Below are 18,811 nucleotides of genomic sequence, written 5' to 3' on the forward strand. Positions count from 1 at the left end.
ACTCTCCTCTCGCTTCTGTCTGCAGGACAGAAAAGACTTCGCTTTCCCCCAGGAGATGGTGGAGGGGGGCCAGCTCCAGGAGGCCCAGGACATCTCTGTGCTCCATTAGATGCTTCAGCAGAGCTCCAACCTCTTCCACACAGAGCGCTCCTCTGCTGCCTGGGACACCACCCTCCTGGAGCAGCTCCGCACTGGACTCCATCAGCAGCTGGACGACCTGGACGCCTGCCTGGGGAGGTGATGGGAGAGGAAGACTCTGCCCTGGGAAGGATGGGCCCCACACTGGCCATGAAGAGGTACTTCCAGGGCATCCATATCTATCTGCAAGAGAAGGAATACAGCGACTGCGTCTGGGTAATTGTCAGAGTGGAGATGATGAGATCGTTCTCTTCATCAGCCAGCTTGCAAGAAAGGTTAAGATGATGGATGGAGACCTGAACTCACCTTGATATGACTCTTACTGACTAAGATGCTACATCACCCTTGTACGCTCAACTGCAGCCATTTAAGAGACTCTGAATTCTGCTTTAGCCACAATATTTATTGAATTAAATCAATAAATCCTTTCTCAGTAGTTATAAGCAAGTAGGTATAAAATTATTCAGCTGCACAGGAATCAGTACATAGCGATGACTGCCCTAATGTTATTTATGTTTCTTATGTACATATTTTCATTTATTATTTTATCTCATCATATTTATTTTCATATAAAATTTTTGCTTACATTGTAATAAAATTTAGAAAACATGTTCATTTCCTTAATCTTCTAATTTGTTTTTATTAAATTCTTACGAAGGTAAACTTGTTTCTTCATTCTGAAGACCTAAATCTTTATTTTGTCTACATAAACCTATTGTGGAATTGCATTTGCCCTTGTATACTATGGAATGGCTCTATTACTTCTCAGGACTTGATTGTCAAAAGGTGGAATTCCTGGAATTCCCTGGTAGTCCAGTGGTTTGGACTCCACGCTTCCAGTATAGGAAGCTCAGGTGCCATGGATATCTGCTCAGGGAACTACGATTCTGCAGGCTACAGAGGGCAGCCCTCCATTCCACCCCTCCAAAAAAAAAAAAAAAGGTCGAAAGGAGTTCTGAAACTGTGGAAAATGATTAGTCCTGAAGTCACAGATAAACTAATTTATACCCAGTCAGCAAAGAACTGTTGGAGTCAGTATCTGGGGGAAAGACTCATCTCCTCCAGAAAAGGTGCCGGCATGTGGTGCTGAGTGGCTGATCCCGACACCTGTTACTCTTCCTCCCACCTTCCCCTCAGTCCTGCTTTACTGAGCAATCCACTCCCTTACACAATCTCCTCACTGCCTCCAACACAGGAGCTCTGTTCTGTGGTGGTTTCTGGTTCAAAGTGTCTCTGAGTGGAAATCACTGGAAGAGAGTGCAAGTGAAAGGAGAGTTCTAGAAATTTCAAAACCTTTGAATTGCAGCTCTGCTATTTAACAGCAGTGTGACCCTGCAAAATATCACAAACACTAAGGAGAAGGAAATGGCAACCCACGCCAGTATTCTTTCTTGAAAATCCCATGGACAGAGGAGCCTGGTGGGCTACAGTCCATGGGTCACAAGAGTCAGACACGACTGAACCAACTTAGCATGCACGCAGGCACGCACGCTGTCTTGATCCTCTTTAATATGGGGGAAATAAGAGTAGTTTTTCATAGGATTACTGTTAGGATCGATGAGCCCATATTACAAGAAGCATAAAAGAGTGCCTGGCAGTAATGATCAGGACAGCGAGTCCCAGAGTAGCTGCCCACAGGGAGCAGACGGACAGCTGGCCTGAGGCAGTGACTGGAAGGTAACACTGAAAAGATGTGAGGTCCTCGGTAAAAATATTTAACTTGGGTGCTAATTTCACAGTTTAGTTTGTGAACTCTTTTGTGCTCAATGCTGAAGACAATTCCAATTTCAGTATCTCAGACTTCTAGAAGCATTCTTAGGAGTTCATAGAAATTCTTTGAGAAAGAAGGATTAGTAGAAAATGCTTTGATCTACTATAAAAATGAATAATAGGGAAATCACAGAGATCTCATATGAATGCAGAAAATCACACACATTACTCATTAATAATGTTTCTTGCTTCTTTAGTCTGAGTACAACTCTACTACTTATAGAAGACATTTCTAAACTTACCTTCTCAACTTGCTGTTGGGTTTCAGTCTTTCAGCAGCAAAGCAGAGGCAGGAAGAATAGAGCAAGGGCCATGCAGGGTGAGGCTCTGCTCTCCAGCCCTGGGCCGTCCTGGGTTTGCTCCCAGTTGTTTTCCGTGGAGACTTCAGTCCCTAAGTGCCGGCAGTGTCACCTCCTAGAGCCGGTCCTTCTCAGAAACTAGTGCCTTTAGAGGAGAGACTGCTACAATGCATGCAGGTATCATACCCAAGCGAGAGTCTTTCCCTGAACAAGGGGCCATGAAGTCAATTTTATTGGTCAAAACACATAAACCTTAAACATGCATACTGCCAACTGTCCATGACAACAATGGCTACATTAATCCATATTCAAGACCATATAAGCACTTATATGTTCTCACTCATTGACCAAAACAGGATCTTATCATCCTTTTTAGTTTTTGCCAATCTGACTGGTGACACATAGCATCTAGCAGCAACCATTAGTTTTCCTTTTCCTAATTGATGGCGGTTGTTATCAGTCATACTCCAGTCAGGAAAACAGAAAATTCCTTCCAGCCTCTAGTCCACCCTTGGAACTGGTATGGGAAAGGAAACCAATCCGCAGGCAAAGGAGAAATGTACTGGAAGGAACTAGAGCCCCAGCATCACAGAGTAGAGTTGAGGAGAAGAGCTGTGGAGCTGAGACGTTGGTTCTAAGACCGCTGCACTAGGATAGAGGACAGCCTTTCCCCATCACATCCCCTGGAAGCGCGGCTTCCCTGGGAATTTCTGATGCACACAGACGCACCCGCTGCTCCTGCACTGTGACTTTACTCACGTAAAGAAGGTCATCATTCATTTTCGGTCAAACTCCGTGATCTCCAGCTAGAAGACACACAGATTGCAAGGTCCTCAACCAGATCCCAGGCCCCACACTCCCGCTGCACTCCTGCCATCCGGCTGGATCCAGGCTGAGTCTCATGTGTGACAAAGACACTTGCGGTTTCCTGTGTTCAGGGCCCAGAACTGTCTTCTGTTCAAACTCATGAACTAGGTCATGACCTGCTCCAGTTTTCAGGCCTTTAAAAATCTGTCTTGATGATGATGTCTTCCAAAGACGCATGCTGGAATCATATGCCCACTGCCTATTTCACAGTTGATGTCTACTGAGCACACATTATGCTGAAATCAAAAGCATTTTAACTGCAATTTTTAAAACAATGCATCCATATGAGAAGACATTTTGAAAAGTTCATGAAACTCTCCAATGACAAACTGACTAAAAAAAAAATGCTTAATAGGTGACCTTTGGTTAAAAGAAATGAGAGGGAAAAAGGATTTTGTAAATTGAGATGAGTTATTCAAAGTAGTTATTGGGTCATAAGTTTGTCAAATATGGCTTTCGATCAGATGAAGAGAGATAGACAAAGAAGTAATATTGAAAACATTACTGATGATTTTGCTTCCATTAAAGCCAGGAACTTAAAGTACTGTTGTGGCATAAGGAAAATATTTGAATTTGATGTGAGTTGAAGACTTATACATTTTAAAACATTTTCCAACCAATTAACATTACAGGAGAAATTAACCATTTATATTAATGTTAAATGAAATAATTTTCCCTTTACCAAGGAGCTTCATTTTAAGTCTCAGTTTTGTCCCCAAGTCTTTCCACGGGAGGGTCCCAATATCTAGTGGATTCCCGTCCAGATTGTAGATACCTTTCCCCTTTCCCTGAATTACTCCTTTTCCCCATAAACAAGGGCTTCCCTTGTGGCTCAGCTGGTAAAGATCTGCCCGCAATGTGGGGGACCTGGGTTCATCCCTGAGTTGGGAAGATCTCCTGGAGAAGGGAAAGGCTACCCACTTCAGTGTTCTGGCCTGGAGAATTCCATGGACTGTATAGTCCATGGGGTCGCAAAGAGTCAGACAGACTGAAGGACTTTCACTCACTCCACAACAATCCTGAATCCGAAAACATACCACAACATGCTGTGATTTCCAGCCGTCAATCGCGGCATAAAAGGGCACCGGTGGAACCGCTCTGGCTAAAATCTTCTCCCAGGAAGGGGAGGATGGACGCAATGGTAGCTTATCTAGAATTTGGAGGTGCAGAAATCAAAGGCTCTGAGCGACGCGGCGCAAAGCTCGCCTGGGCAGTGGGGCCCGAAAAGGAAGTTTCCTCTCTGTTCCCGCGGCCCCAAGCTCTCCCTGGGCCCCGGCAGCGCCTCGCTCCGGTCCCGGCTCCTGCCCACGGCGACCCGCGAGTTGTCCCTGTGGATCTGATGCCCCAGCTGGCAGCGCTGTACCTGGAGGTGGGTCCCGCCGGGTGGGAGGTGCCGGTCCCTGGCCATAAAACGATTGACATGAATCTTGAAGAAAGGCAGATTTTCAAACAAATATACTGAGAGATCGGGCGCCCCCTCCCGGCCGCTGGGGCGCAGCAAAAGGAGTTTGGAGGGCTCAGGAGATTACTAGTGCAGGACTTGAACTGTTTCACAGAGGCCCAGGTGAAGGGCTGAATTTCTGGACTCCTGGTCTCCCTGCTGATGGCAATGGGGAGGCTCTGCTCCATCCCTCACATTTCACCGGTTAGCTTAGGTCGTCTTCTATTCTGTCATTTCCCAAATTCATATAATTTGGAAGCAAAAGTTTGTTGCTGAACCACGAAAGACACCGGGATTCTTGGCTTCCAGAGAAGAAGAATTCAATCCAGGGCCAGTGACGAGGCTTGATCGCTCAGAACTTTTGTGTAATAAAGTTTTATTAAAGTATAAAAGAGATAGAGAAGGCTTCTGACATAGACATCAGAAGGGGGCAGAAAGAGTGCCCCGTGCTAGTCTTCAGCCAGATGTTATATAGCTACTGCTGCTGCTGGTGCTGCTAAGTCCCTTCAGTCGTGTCCGACTCTGTGCAACCCCAGAGATGGCAGCCCACCTGGCCCCCCGTCCCTGGGATTCTCCAGGCAAGAACACTGGAGTGGGTTGCCTCCAATGCAGAAAAGTGAAAAGTCAAAGTGAAGTGCTCAGTCGTGTCTGACTCTTAGCAACCCCATGAACTGCAGCCTACCAGGCTCCTCTGTCCATTTGATTTTCCAGGGAAGAGTACTGGAGTGGGGTGCCATTGCCTTCTCCTATATAGCTACTAGCTACTAGCATTCTGCTAATTAGAGAAAGGAAATGTCTCAAAACTCAGAGAATGGCACCAGGCCCCTCACCCACAACATGCATTGAGACAACGTTGGCACCAGGTGAGTCATTCCTGGCCATAAAACGATTGACATGAATCTTGAAGAAAGGCAGATTTTCAAACAAATATACAGTTTCATTAACACAGATTAGGAGAACACTGTATGAGTATAACATACTGGTTTGTCAAGTTGGTTCTGAGCCTTTAGGTGGAACTGACTTAAACACAGAGTCTAGGGTAAATACACAGTACATTAACAGCTTAAGACAAACATTTCCATAAGAAAAATGCATTGGTTAGCTCAAGGTTTGGGAAAAGTTCAGTTCAGGTGGAACCAGGTGTCATTATGGAAACACAGAATTTTAAGAGAAACCTCTTTTTAAATGTGTATGGAGAAGAGGAACAAATCTAACACCAGTTTGTTTCCTCCTGCCGCTGAAGAGAGAGAAAGAAAGTGTCTGACACTTGCAGCCTGTTTCCTCTGTTTGGAAACCCCTGGCCTTCCTGTCTGTTACCCTCTCAAAAGATTTAAGTAGTTTTTTTACTTACATTCATGAAGCTATCAGCTTGGTGTTTTCTACAGAGGATTCACTGAAATGTTTGTAATCCAATCTCCTGCTGGGGTCATAACTCATAAGGATCTTGTCCATCATGTATCTCCAATTTATGGTGAGGATTCATTGAACAATCTATATGAATCATCTTGGACAGTTAAATATGATTATTTTATAATTATTAGAATTATTAATTTTGTCAATCACATTTAGACTTTCAGTAATAACTACCAGTTGATAATTTCATTTTGCTTATTATACAAAATAATCAGATGTGTTGTAAATCACTCAGCTTATCTAGAATTGGAGGTAGATGTGAACTAATGGAAACAAGAGGTTTGTACCATCGAGTTTGAAACAACAAGAGTGCACCTTGTGTTAGAAATAAAATAGGAAACTAAGTGAGGGCTCAGCACATGCAGTGTGTGCAGGTGTGACGCTCTAGATAAGCAGTTTGGAATCTGACATACTAGGTTTTGAAAACTGGATTTGCCATTTCATTGTTAGATTATTTTATTCAAATAGAGTCTTAGCAGGAGGCTCTTCGAAACAAAGATATTAACTCGGTTTCAACTCTGTTGGAAGGATTGCGTGAGCCCCTCACAAAGGCTAAGGAGTTTGTAGTTGTTGTCACTGTCATTTTTGATAAGCACTGATAGTCTGTGGAATTTGTCTGGCAGGTCCTTGGTAATCATGTCCACAATAGTCTTGTAACATTTAATTAGTAATCAATTCAGGATGGATGTGCCATAAAAAGTGAGGGCAGCATCAGGGAATGTGTTCTTACTCCTCAATAATATCAAGAATGAAATAGACCCTAATGAATCCTTGCCATAAACACAATACCTTGGTATCTCCTTACTACCGTGTTACAGACTGAATGTGTGTGTGTTCCCCAAATTCATATATTGAAACCATACCCCTTGACTTCCCTGATGGTCCAGTGGCCAGGACTCCATGCTCCCAAAGCAGGGAGCCTGAGCTGGATCTCTAGTCAGGAAACTAGGTTCTGCATGGCAAGCAAGACTTCCCATGGCTTAAGTAAAGATCCTGCACGAAGCAACCAAGATCCAAGAACCAGCATACATCGACTAAGACATGCCACAGCCAAATAAACACATGAAATAAATATTTTAAAAATTCTTAAAAAACCCCACAGAAACCCAACCCAATAATGTGATAGTATCAAGAGCTGGAATATTAGGGAGATCATTAGGGTTAGTAATCAATAAAATTCAGTTATTATTTTTAATGTCATAACTACTATTAGCTAGACTATGATTAGGATGTTTTGGAATCATTTACTTCCCTTTCATTCTAGTTGTTTCAAAGCATATTCTCTTTGCCCAGGTGGATTTATCACCTACGCAGATGCTCAGCAAGGCTGGTCTTGTTGACCCTGCCAGAGAGGATTAGTGTTCGAGCAACTGGGGCTCTGATTGCCTGTCTCTTGTGACCTGGTGAGTGTGACTTCTTCCTTCTCCCCTTATACTGACCAAATGTTGATTAAAGAAAAGAAAAATGAGGTGGCTGGTCTTACAAAGCTGACGGCAGTCAACAGATCAAGGACTTGTCCTTTGAGCTTCTGTAAGAAGCAGCCCTGTCCCAGCCTTTCTGTTGTTCATATTGGCCTCATCGTGTCCCTCTGCCTCAGACGTGTCCCCAGCTGTGCTGCACTGAAGTTTGCTAACTCAGAATACGTCACTGCTGCTGCTGCTAAGTCGCTTCAGTCGTGTCCGACTCTGTGCGACCCCAGAGATGGCAGCCCACCAGGCTCCCCCGTCCCTGGGATTCTCCAGGCAAGAACACTGGAGTGGGTTGCCATTTCCTTCTCCAATGCATGCTGGGTCAGGGGAAAACCACTTCTCTTCTTTCATATTCATGACATTGAGACTTACTCTTGTTTTCTTGTTGCCCACAAAAAAACTGTACAATTTTACTTTCTAGAAAAGTTGCAAAGAGAAACAAAAAAACCTGACGTCTTGAAAGTGATAGAGATGCAGCCCCTCTGGCTTTCTTTACTTCCCTTTGTTGTTCTCACGTCATCATGAATTGCAACCACAACAGGAACAATGAGACAAATCTTGCCCAATAAGTCAGTCAGTTCAGTTCAGTTCAGTCGCTTAGTCATGTCCGACTCTTTGCAACCCCATGAACTGCAGCACACCAGGCCTCCCTGTCCATCACCAACTCACAACTGCTGCTAAGTCGCTTCAGTCGTGTCTGACTCTGTGCGACCCCATAGACGGTAGCCAGCCCACCAGGCTCCCCTGTCCCTGGGATTCTCCAGGCAAGAACACTGGAGTGGGTTGCCATTTCCGTCTCCAATGCATGAAAGTGAAAAATGAAAGTGAAGTTGCTCAGTCGTGTCCGACCCTCAGCGACCCCATGGACTGCAGCCTACCAGGCTCCTTCGCCCATGGGATTTTCGAGGCAAGAGTACTGGAGTGGGGTGCCATTGCCTTCTCCTGCCAACTCCCAGAGCCTACCCAAAAGAAGTCACTAAGTGAATATAAAAAGTTTAAATGAAAAATTACACTCAAGGAAAGAAGACTATTTCTCCTGATCTAGTAGGCTGGGTCTCACTGCCCTGCATTCTCAGAGGAACAGAGACAGAGGAACAGAGGTGCCTGGTGGAATCAACTGCCTGAATGAACAACTGTAACTCACTAGATTCTGTGACATAAGCTTCCAACAAGAGACAACACCAATACTGAATCTCCATCCTCCAGCTCAGAAAGTTTGAGCAGAACAAGTGTTGAATAGTTAAAGTAAAAGAGTTGAATAATAAAAACTATACTTAGCAGGGTAGATATTATTTATCTACTAAAAGCAGAATGACTGCAGTTGGAAATTCCTCCACCAACTTGCACAAATGCACTTTTGCTCTCAAGGACTGAGCTTTGCTGACACTTTGGACACCTGGGGAATCGGGTCAGAGAAGAGGAGGTCACCACTGAGAACTAGGGTCCTTCACACAAACACTGCAGGTGAGAGTTGATGGTTCAGGAAGACGATTTATTTTCCCAACAAGTAAACAAGCCCTCCACAGAAAGGACATTTTTGAGTCCTCAGGATGTGGTGAGCCTACCCTAAGGGAGCGAGTCCAGCAGGTGAGCAAGGGGACTCTGTCACTCCAGAGGACAGGGGGTGGCTCCATGTGATCTCTCCTTTGTGAGTGAGGTGCTGCTGGGGAAATACAATTATCCTGGAATTAGAGTCTCCCCACCCATATTATCTGAGAAGAACCAGAATTCTTGGTAGGAGTAATGGCCGGGCCAGCAAAGGACAATAAGTGTCCAGTATGAAAATGGTGGAAAGACATACACAAAAATAAACTCAAAATGGATTAAAGATCTAAACGTAAGACCAGAAACTATAAAACTCCTAGAGGAGAACATAGGCAAAACACTCTCTGACATACATCACAGCAGGATCCTCTATGACCCACCTCCCAGAATATTGGAAATAAAAGCAAAAATAAACAAATGGGACCTAATTAACCTTAAAAGCTTCTGCACATCAAAGGAAACTATTAGCAAGGTGAAAAGACAGCCCTCAGAATGGGAGAAGATAATAGCAAATGAAGCAACTGACAAACAACTAATCTCGAGAATATACAAGCAACTCCTACAGCTCAACTCCAGAAAAATAAATGACCCAATCAAAAAATGGGCCAAAGAACTAAATAGACATTTCTCCAAAGAAGACATACAGATGGCTAACAAACACATGAAAAGATGCTCAGCATCACTCATTATCAGAGAAATGCAAATCAAAACCACTATGAGGTACCATTTCATGCCAGTCAGAATGGCTGCAATCCAAAAGTCTACAAGTAATAAATGCTGGAGAGGGTGTGGAGAAAAGGGAACCCTCTTACACTGTTGGTGGGAATGCAAACTAGTACAGCCACTATGGAGAACAGTGTGGAGATTCCTTAAAAAACTGGAAATAGACATGCCTTATGATCCAGCAATCCCACTGCTGGGCATACACACTGAGAAAACCAGAAGGGAAAGAGACACGAGTACCCCAATGTTCATCGCAGCACTGTTTATAATAGCCAGGACATGGAAGCAACCTAGATGTCCATCAGCAGATGAATGGATAAGAAAGCTGTGGTACATATACACAATGGAGTATTATTCAGCCATTAAAAAGAATACATTTGAATCAGTTCTAATGAGGTGGATGAAACTGGAGCCTATTATACAGAGTGAAGTAAGCCAGAAAGAAAAACACCAATACAGTATACTAACGCATATATATGGAATTTAGAAAGATGGTAACAATAACCCTGTGTACGAGACAGCAAAAGAGACACTGATGTATAGAACAGTCTTATGGACTCTGTGGGAGAGGGAGAGGGTGGGAAGATTTGGGAGAATGGCATTGAAACATGTAAAATATCATGTATGAAATGAGTTGCCAGTCCAGGTTCGATGCACGATACTGGATGCTTGGGGCTGGTGCACTGGGACGACCCAGAGGGATGGAATGGGGAGGGAGGAGGGAGGAGGGTTCAGGATGGGGAACACATGTAAACCTGTGGCGGATTCATTTTGATATTTGGCAAATCTAATACAGTTATGTAAAGTTTAAAAATAAAATAAAATTAAAAAAAAAAAAAAAGAAAATGGTGGAAAGAAAGCGTGATGTCTGTAATAGTCCTGACTTCGTGGTTCCCTGAAGCACAACCACATGGACCTGCAGGAACGTGTTCTAGAAGGAAAAGAAACATGGGAGGAGCTCATGGACTCACAATAATCAGCCTCTTCTCTGAATCAAACACTAAAGAAAACCCATCCTTTGTTTCAAACAGTTTATTTGCTAGAGTGACCTGGTAAATCCCTGATAAATACAGAGCCTGCCTTCCAAAGTAAAGTAAGAAACAGAAATTGAGCCTAGGATCAGGGCCAAAAATGTGTTCATGGAACAGAGAAGAGCTACATTTACTCATGAAAGAGAAAGAGTGATAATGTTTGTACTAAGAAAGCTACATCATTTCTGATGTAAGACAAAGACCTTTCTCATTTGATTGATAAATATCCATTTGGATGGGTACATTTTAAGTTATTGGGAAACAGATAAAATTAATAGTTTAGACAGATTACAATTTCTTTGACCATATTCAGAATAAATACATGAAAATCAAAAAAGGAAGTAAAAGTGTATAGAAATGACTAGAAAATGAAAATTACCGTGTTCTCTATTTAATGGCCTTGCTTAGAAAGCATGACATCAGAGAACCTACCTCAAGGTTCCACCAGACACCATCTTAGCCAGCCCAGCAGCAGCTTCATCTTCCCCATGGCCTTCATGCTCTCTCTACTGATGGCCCTGGTGCTGGTCAGCTATGGCCCGGGAGGATCCCTGGGCTGTGACCTGTCTCAGAACCATGTGCTGGTTGGCAGGAAGAACCTCAGGCTCCTGGGCCAAATGAGGAGACTGTCCCCTCGCTTCTGTCTGCAGGACAGAAAAGACTTCGCTTTCCCCCAGGAGATGGTGGAGGGCGGCCAGCTCCAGGAGGCCCAGGCCATCTCTGTGCTCCACGAGATGCTCCAGCAGACCTTCAACCTCTTCCACACAGAGCATTCCTCTGCTGCCTGGGACACCACCCTCCTGGAGCAGCTCCGCACTGGACTCCATCAGCAGCTGGATGACCTGGACGCCTGCCTGGGGCAGGTGATGGGAGAGGAAGACTCTGCCCTGGGAAGGACGGGCCCCACACTGGCCGTGAAGAGATACTTCCATGGAATCCATGTCTACCTGAAAGAGAAGGAATACAGCGACTGCGCCTGGGAAATCGTCAGACTGGAAATCATGAGATCCTTGTCTTCATCAACCAGCTTGCAAGAAAGGTTAAGAATGATGGATGGAGACCTGAACTCACCTTGACATGACTCTCACTGACTGAGATGCCCCATCATCTTTGCACACTCATTTGCGGCCATTTTAGAAAACTCTGATTTCTGCTTTAGCCACAAAATTTATTGAATTACTTCAGCCAATACTTTGTCAGTAGTAAATGAATATATATAAATTTTTTTGACTGCAGGTACATCAGTCCTGAAGTGAAGACTGCCCTTATTTTATTGTTTGTTTGCTTATTTATTTTGTTATATTTATTGTTTTGTCTCCTCATATTTATTTTTCCACATAAAATATTTTTGTTTACATTGTATTAAAATTTAACAAATACATTCACATTTTTATTTAATTAAATGTGTAACAATGTTTTATTTATTAAATATTATCAAGGTGAACTTCTTGAATTTTTTACCATTTTATGTTTACTTGCTAGGTAAAGTCTGACTTTTTGTGACCCCATAGACTAAAGTCCACCAGCCTCCTCTACAATGGGATTCTCCAGGCAAAACTACTGGAGTATGTTGCCATTTACAGGGGATCTTCCCAACCAAGGATGCAATCTGGAATCTGTATTTCAGGCAGATTCCTTACTGTCTGAGCCACAAGGGAAGACCCTTGTTTGAAAGAAATGAGACAAAAAGGGATTTTGTAAACTGAAATTAATTATTTATGATAGTTACAGGGTCACCTGTTCAGTTCAGTTCAGTTCAGCCACTCAGTCGTGTCCGACTCTTTGCAACCCCGTGAACTGCAGAACGCCAGGCCTCCCTGTCCATCACCAACTCCCAGAGTCCACCCAAACTAATGTCCATTGAGTTGTTGATGCTATCCAGCCATCTCATCCTCTGTTGTCCCCTTCTCTTCCTGCTCTCAATCTTTCCCAGGATCAGGGTCTTTTCAAATGAGTCAGCTTCTCCCATCAGGTAGCCAAAATATTGGAGTTTCAGCTTCAACATCAGTCCCTTCAATGAACACCCAGGACTAATCTCTTTAAGATGGACTGCTTGGATCTCCCTGTAGTCGAAGGGACTCTCAAGAGTCTTCTCCAACACCACAGTTCAAAAGCATCAATTCTTCAGCACTCAGCTTTCTTTATAGTCCAGCTGTCACATCCATACATGACCACTGGAAAAACCATAGCCTTGACTAGATGGACCTCTGTTGACAAATAACATCTCTACTTTTTAATATGCTGTCCAGGTCATCATATCTTTCCTTCCAAGGAGCATGCTTCTTTTAATTTCATGGCTGCAGTCACCATCTGCAGTGATATTTGAGCCCAGAAAAATAAAGTCAGCCACTGTTTCCCCATCTATTTGCCATGAAGTGATGGGACCAGATGCCATGATCTTAGTTTTCTGAATGTTAAGTTTTAAGCCAACTTTTTCACTCTCCTCTTTCACTTTCATCAAGAGGCTCTTTAGTTCTTCTTCACTTTCTGCCATAAGGGTGGTGTCATCTGCATATCTGAGGGCACTGATATTTCTCCCCACAATCTTGATTCCAGCTTGTGCTTCCTCCAGCCCAGTGTTTCTCATGATGTACTCTGCATATAAGTTAAATAAGCAAGGTGACAATATACAGCCTTGACAGACTCCTTTTCCTATTTGGAACCACTCTGTTGTTCCATGTCCAGTTGTAACTGTTGCTTCCTGACCGGCATACAGGTTTCTCAAAGGCAGGTAAGTGGTCTGGTATGCCCATCTCTTGAAGAATTTTCCACAGTTTATTACGATCCACACAGTCAAAGGCTTTGGCATTGTCAATAAAGCAGAAACAGATGTTTTCCTGGAACTCTCTTCTTTTTCGATGATCCAGCAGATGTTGGAAATTTGATCTTTGGTTCCTCTGCCTTTTCTAAAACCACCTTGAACATCTGGAAGTTCACGGTTCATGGATTGCTGAAGCCTGGCTTGGAGAATTTTGAGCATTAGTTTACTAGCATGTGAGATGAGTGTAATTGTGAGGTAGTTTTAGCATTCTTTGGCATTCTTAGTCAAATACGGCTCATACGATGAAATGAGATAAACTAGGAAGCAATTTTGGAAACATTACTGATAATTTTGTTTGCACTGAAGCCAAGAACTTGAAATTTTGCTTGGTCTTAGAGAAAATATCTTAACTTGATATTTAAGACTTATAAAGTTTAAGTTATTTGTAATTACTTATAAATTATAAGAATCCACCTGCAATGCAGGGGCCCCCAGGTTGATGAGTCGGTCAGAAAGATTCCCTTGGAGAAGGAATAGGCTACCCTCTCCAGTATTCTTGGGCTTCCCTAATGGCTCACCTGGCAAAGAATCTGCCTGCAATGTGGGAGACCTGGGTTCGATCCCTGGGTTGGGAAGATCCCCTGGAGAAGGGAATTCCTACCCACTCTAGTATTCTGGCCTGGAGAATTCCATGGACTGTATAATCCATGGAGTCACAAAGAGTCAGACATGACTGAACGGCTTTCACTATAAATTTTGAAATATTTTTTAACCAGTTAACATTGCAAGAGAAATTAACCATTTATATTAATATTAAATGAAATAATTTTCCCTTTAAATTAAGTCTCAGTCTTGTCCCCAAGTCTTCCCACTAGAGGGTCCAAATATCTCCTAGATTCCTGTCCAGACTTCAGGTGCCTTTCCCTTTTCCCTGAATCCCTGAAAGAATTAGTCTTTCTCCCCAGAAGCAATCCTGAATTTGAAAATACTTCACAACATGCTCTGATTTCCAGACATCAATCGCTTCATAAATGGCCTCGTGTAAACCACTCTGGCCAAAATCTCCTCCTAGAAAGGGGAGGGAGGACATGGGGGCAGGTGCAGAAATCTAAGAATCTGAGCAAAGTAGCATTAAAGCTCCCCTGGGCAGTGGGACCAAAAAGGAAGCTTCCTCACTGCTCCCGCGGCCCCAAGGGCTCGCTTGGCTATGGCGGTGCCTCGCCGGGTCAAGGCTCTTGCCCACGGGGACTCCTCGGTTCTCCCCTGGATCCTGCGCGGGAGTTCGCGGCGCTGGACCTGGAGGCGCGTCTGGTCCATTACTGAGAGTTCAGGTGCACATCCCGGCCGCTGCGGCGCAGCGAAGGGAGCTTGGAGACTTAGCTTAGTGCAGGACCTGAGCTGTTTCACTGAGACCCAGATGAAGTGCTGAATTTCTGAAACTCTGGTCTCCCTGCTGATGGCAACGGGGATACTCTGCTCCATCCCTAACGTTTCACCTGTTACCATATGTCGTCTTCTGTTCTTCCAGTCATTTCACATATTCATGTAATTTGGTAGCATTAAGTATTTTTAACCTAAATCCACAAGAGCCCTGTCAGCTTGGTGTTTTCTACAGTTGTTCTCATTGTTTAGTCACTAAGTCTTATTCGACTCTTTGTGACCCCATGGACTGTAGCCTCCCAGGCTTCTCTGTATGGGATTTCCCAGACAACACTGGAGTGCGTTGCCATTTCCTCCTCCAGAGGACCTTCCCAATCCAGGATCTAACACCCCTCTCCTGCATGGACACGTGGATTCTTTAATCCACTGAAAGATTCTCTCCCACCAGGGAAGCCTGTTTCCTACAGAGACTCACTAAAATGTTTGTAATCCAATCTCTTGCAATGGCTATAATTCTCAAGGGTCTTATCTATCATGCATCTCAAGTTTATGGTGATGGTTAACTGAGCAATCTATAAGAATCATCTTGGACAGTTAAATATGATTATTTTATAATTATTAGAAATATTAATTCTGTCAGTCACATTTAGACTCTCAGAAAGAATTACCAGTTGATAATTTCATTTTGCTTATTACATAAAATAATCAGGATACTTTGTCTATTGCTCAATTCATCTAGAAATTTGGAGGTAGATGATAAACTAATGAAAATATAGAGTAGTGTAACAGCAAGGTAAGGAAAACAAAGGCACAACGTGTGTTAGTGAAATAGGAAAATAAGCGATGGTTCAATACATACAATTTGCACAGGTATTTATGGTATGGATAGAGAGGTGGAGTTTGGAATTTGACATAATAGGTTTTGAAACCTGGACATGTCATTTTCTTATTAGATTGTTTCATTCAAATAAAGTCTTAGCAGGTGGTTCCTGGAAATGAGATTATTTACAACTCAGGTTCAACTATGTTGGAAAGATTAAGTGTCCCTTTTAAGGGTTAAGGAATTTGTAATTGGTGTCAACATGATTTTTTATAAAGACTGAAAGTCTGTGGAATTTGTTTGGCAAGTTCTTGGTAATCATGTTCACAGTAGCATTGTAACATTTAATTAGTAATCAATTCAGGATGAATGAGCCATAAAGAGGGATGACAGCATCAAGGAATGTGTTATCCTCAAATAAATATCAAGAATGAAATATATTCTAATGAATCTGCAATAAACACAATGCCTCGGTATCTTCTTGTTACCATGTAACAGGTTGAATGTGTGTGTGTTCCCCAAATTCATATATTGAAATCTACCCCCACAATGTGATCATATCAGGAGTTGGGATATTAGAGAAATCATTAGGGTTAGAGGAGGTTATGAGGGGGGATTCCTCATGCACAGCATTACTGTCTTCATGAGGCTCACAAGACACTTGGCTTCGTCTCTGCTCTCCACCATGTGAGGACATAGAGAGACGCTGGCAGTCTGCAACCCCGAAGAGAGTTCTCACCAGAACTCCACCCTGCTGGCACCCTGATCTCACACTTGCAGCCCCCAGGACTGTGACAAATAAACTTCTATCACTGATGAGCCACCAGACTCTGGGACCTTGTTAGAGCAGCCTGAACCAAGACCCAGGGCATGGCACATTTAGCGCCTGCAGTCCACTAGTTGAGGCTGTATGTAAATATTTCATGTTCAAAGCATACATGACAGAGAAGACATTGTCATGTGTAATTGTTCCCAACCCCCTTCTTCAGAAAGAAAACTGATAATCTGCACTCACAAGTAAAAACCATAGCGTCTGAATCAGAGAGAGGAATGCTGGTCCATCTAAAGGACATTAAGAGTACTGATGAAAGAAAGGAAACAGCAAGAAAAATAAGGCAACAGGGAAGAATGCTCTGACTTCTGGTTCTTCCCAAGGGATAATGAGAAAAAAAAAACCTAAAATAATTTTTATTTTAATATTTTTGAAAAACACTTGGATATTTTAAAAATCATTTAACCGTTTAGCCAATTGTTCCCTATCCATGGCTTGATCTAAATATTTGCATGAACCATTCCTTTAATCAGTAACCAGTCAGAGAGGGGGCAGTGAAATTAACCAGTTTGCTTAACTTCATGTTTTGGTGAAAGTCAGTAAATTTCAGTATCTTGAGAATTAAAATATTTCCCCTTAATTCCTGAGTTTTCCTGCCAACTTGTTCAAGAAGAAATCTGTTGGTTTCATGTTCTAAATTTTTTTTCTTATTATCCATGAATAGTCCAGGAAATATTCTTTTTAATTGAATCTGTACAGGGATAAATATTCTTAAGGCAGGAAATAACAGCTCCCCGGTCCTTGGCCCTGGTGGTAGCCGTGCTCTGACTCACCCCCAGGACATCCTGGACACCTTCCAGAGGTCCCATCACCACAACCAGGTTCCCTGTCTCTGAGCTGTTGCTGGAGGGCGCCAGAAGGGACTCGAATCTGTAAATTTGACCCCAATTCGCTGACTCCTCTCCTGAAGCAGTTCAGTAAATGGAATCCTTCCTGAAAAATAAAGCAAAAAACTCTAGGGAAGGCTTGGAAAATGCAAGGTTCGGAGCTTCCAACCAGAGAACACTGTCGCTGGGGGCTACAAGGCTCCCTCTCCAGCTCTCAGCACTGTGAAAACAAAAGGTTTTCCCCCCCAGTGGTAAATCAGGATCAAAAGACTCACTCAGGATGCTGTGCCCTGACAGTCTGCAGAGCCCAGAACTGCAAACTCTCCAAGGTGGGCATCCCAAAGGAACCCGAGACAAAGAGCTCTTTGGCCCTCCTACAGCTACCTGGAGAAGCGCACTGTCCAGGGCTCAAGGGAAGGATATTTTATTGCTATTTTTGAGTTGCTAAATCCTGTGCTCAATCCTGTCTGACTCTTTGCGACCCCATGGACAGCAGCACGCCAGGATTCCCTGTCCTTCACCATCTGCTGGCGTTTGCTTAAATCCATAACCACTGAGTTGGTAATGCCCTCCAACCATTTCCTCCTCTATAGCCCCCTTCTCCTCCTGCCCTCAATCTTCCCCAGCATCAGGGTCTTTTCCAATGAGTTGGCTCTGTACATCAGATAGTCAAAGTACAGCGCTTCCCTGGTAGCTCAGATGGTAAAGAATGTACCTGCAAGTGTGGGAGACTCGGGTTTGATCCCTGGGTCAGGAAGATCACAGGAAAAGGGAATGTCAACCTACTCCAGTATTCTTGCTCAGAGAATTCCATGGACAGAAGAGCAACTGGCTGGCTACAGTCCATGGGGTCACAAAGATGAGACATGACTGAGCAACTAACATTTACTTACATGTTGGAGCTTCAGCTTCATCATCAATCCTTCCAATGTTTTTCAGGGTTGATTTCTTGACTGGTTTGATCTCCTTGCTGTCCAAGGGACTCTCAAGAGTCTTCTCCAGCACCATCATTTGAAAGCATTGATTCTCCTGCACTCGACTTCTTTATGGTCCACCTCTCACATCCATACAAGACTATTGGAAATACCATAGCTTTGACTATACAGACGTTTGTTGTCAAAGTGATGTTTACTCTTTTTAACATGCTGTCTAGTTCTGTCATAGCTTTTCTTCCAAGGAGCAAGTGTCTTCTAATTTTGTAGCTGCAGTCTATGTCCACAGTGATTTTGGAGACCAAGAAAAGAAAATCTGTCACTGTTTCCACTCTTTCCCCATCTATTTGCCATAGATGTCAGAAGCTTAGGTTTTTAACTGTTGAGTGTTATGCCAGCTTTTCAGTCTCCCCTTTCACCCTCAACAAGAGGCTCTTTAGTTCCTCTTCATTCTCCTCCATTGGATTGGTATCACAATATTTTATTATTTATTCCTATCAAAGTTGTTAAGAACATCCATAAGTATGTCAAGAGCTAAACAGAAAGAAATGTTATAAAATTAA

The 18,811-nt window shown here is 43.3% G+C and overlaps 1 protein-coding gene and 1 long non-coding RNA gene across 2 annotated transcripts; one reads left to right on the forward strand and one right to left on the reverse strand.

The window, feature by feature from the left end:
• The first annotated feature begins 11,184 nt into the window (after positions 1-11,184).
• LOC102413467 (interferon omega-1-like) lies at positions 11,185-12,244 on the forward strand. The gene has a single exon (XM_025281449.3). It carries the CDS (start codon positions 11,185-11,187, stop codon positions 11,770-11,772), a length of 588 nt encoding a protein of 195 aa, XP_025137234.2. The 3' UTR covers positions 11,773-12,244.
• A 1,349-nt stretch (positions 12,245-13,593) lies between these two features.
• Positions 13,594-18,267, reverse strand: LOC112583879. The gene is made up of 3 exons (XR_003108148.2): positions 18,210-18,267; positions 17,263-17,422; positions 13,594-13,653 (listed from the first exon to the last, which is right to left on the reverse strand). It is a non-coding gene; the product is annotated as an uncharacterized LOC112583879 (long non-coding RNA).
• Positions 18,268-18,811: the final 544 nt, after the last annotated feature.

Source organism: Bubalus bubalis, chromosome 3 (genome assembly GCF_019923935.1).
Source record: "Bubalus bubalis isolate 160015118507 breed Murrah chromosome 3, NDDB_SH_1, whole genome shotgun sequence".
Classification (NCBI taxonomy): Eukaryota; Metazoa; Chordata; class Mammalia; order Artiodactyla; family Bovidae; genus Bubalus; species Bubalus bubalis.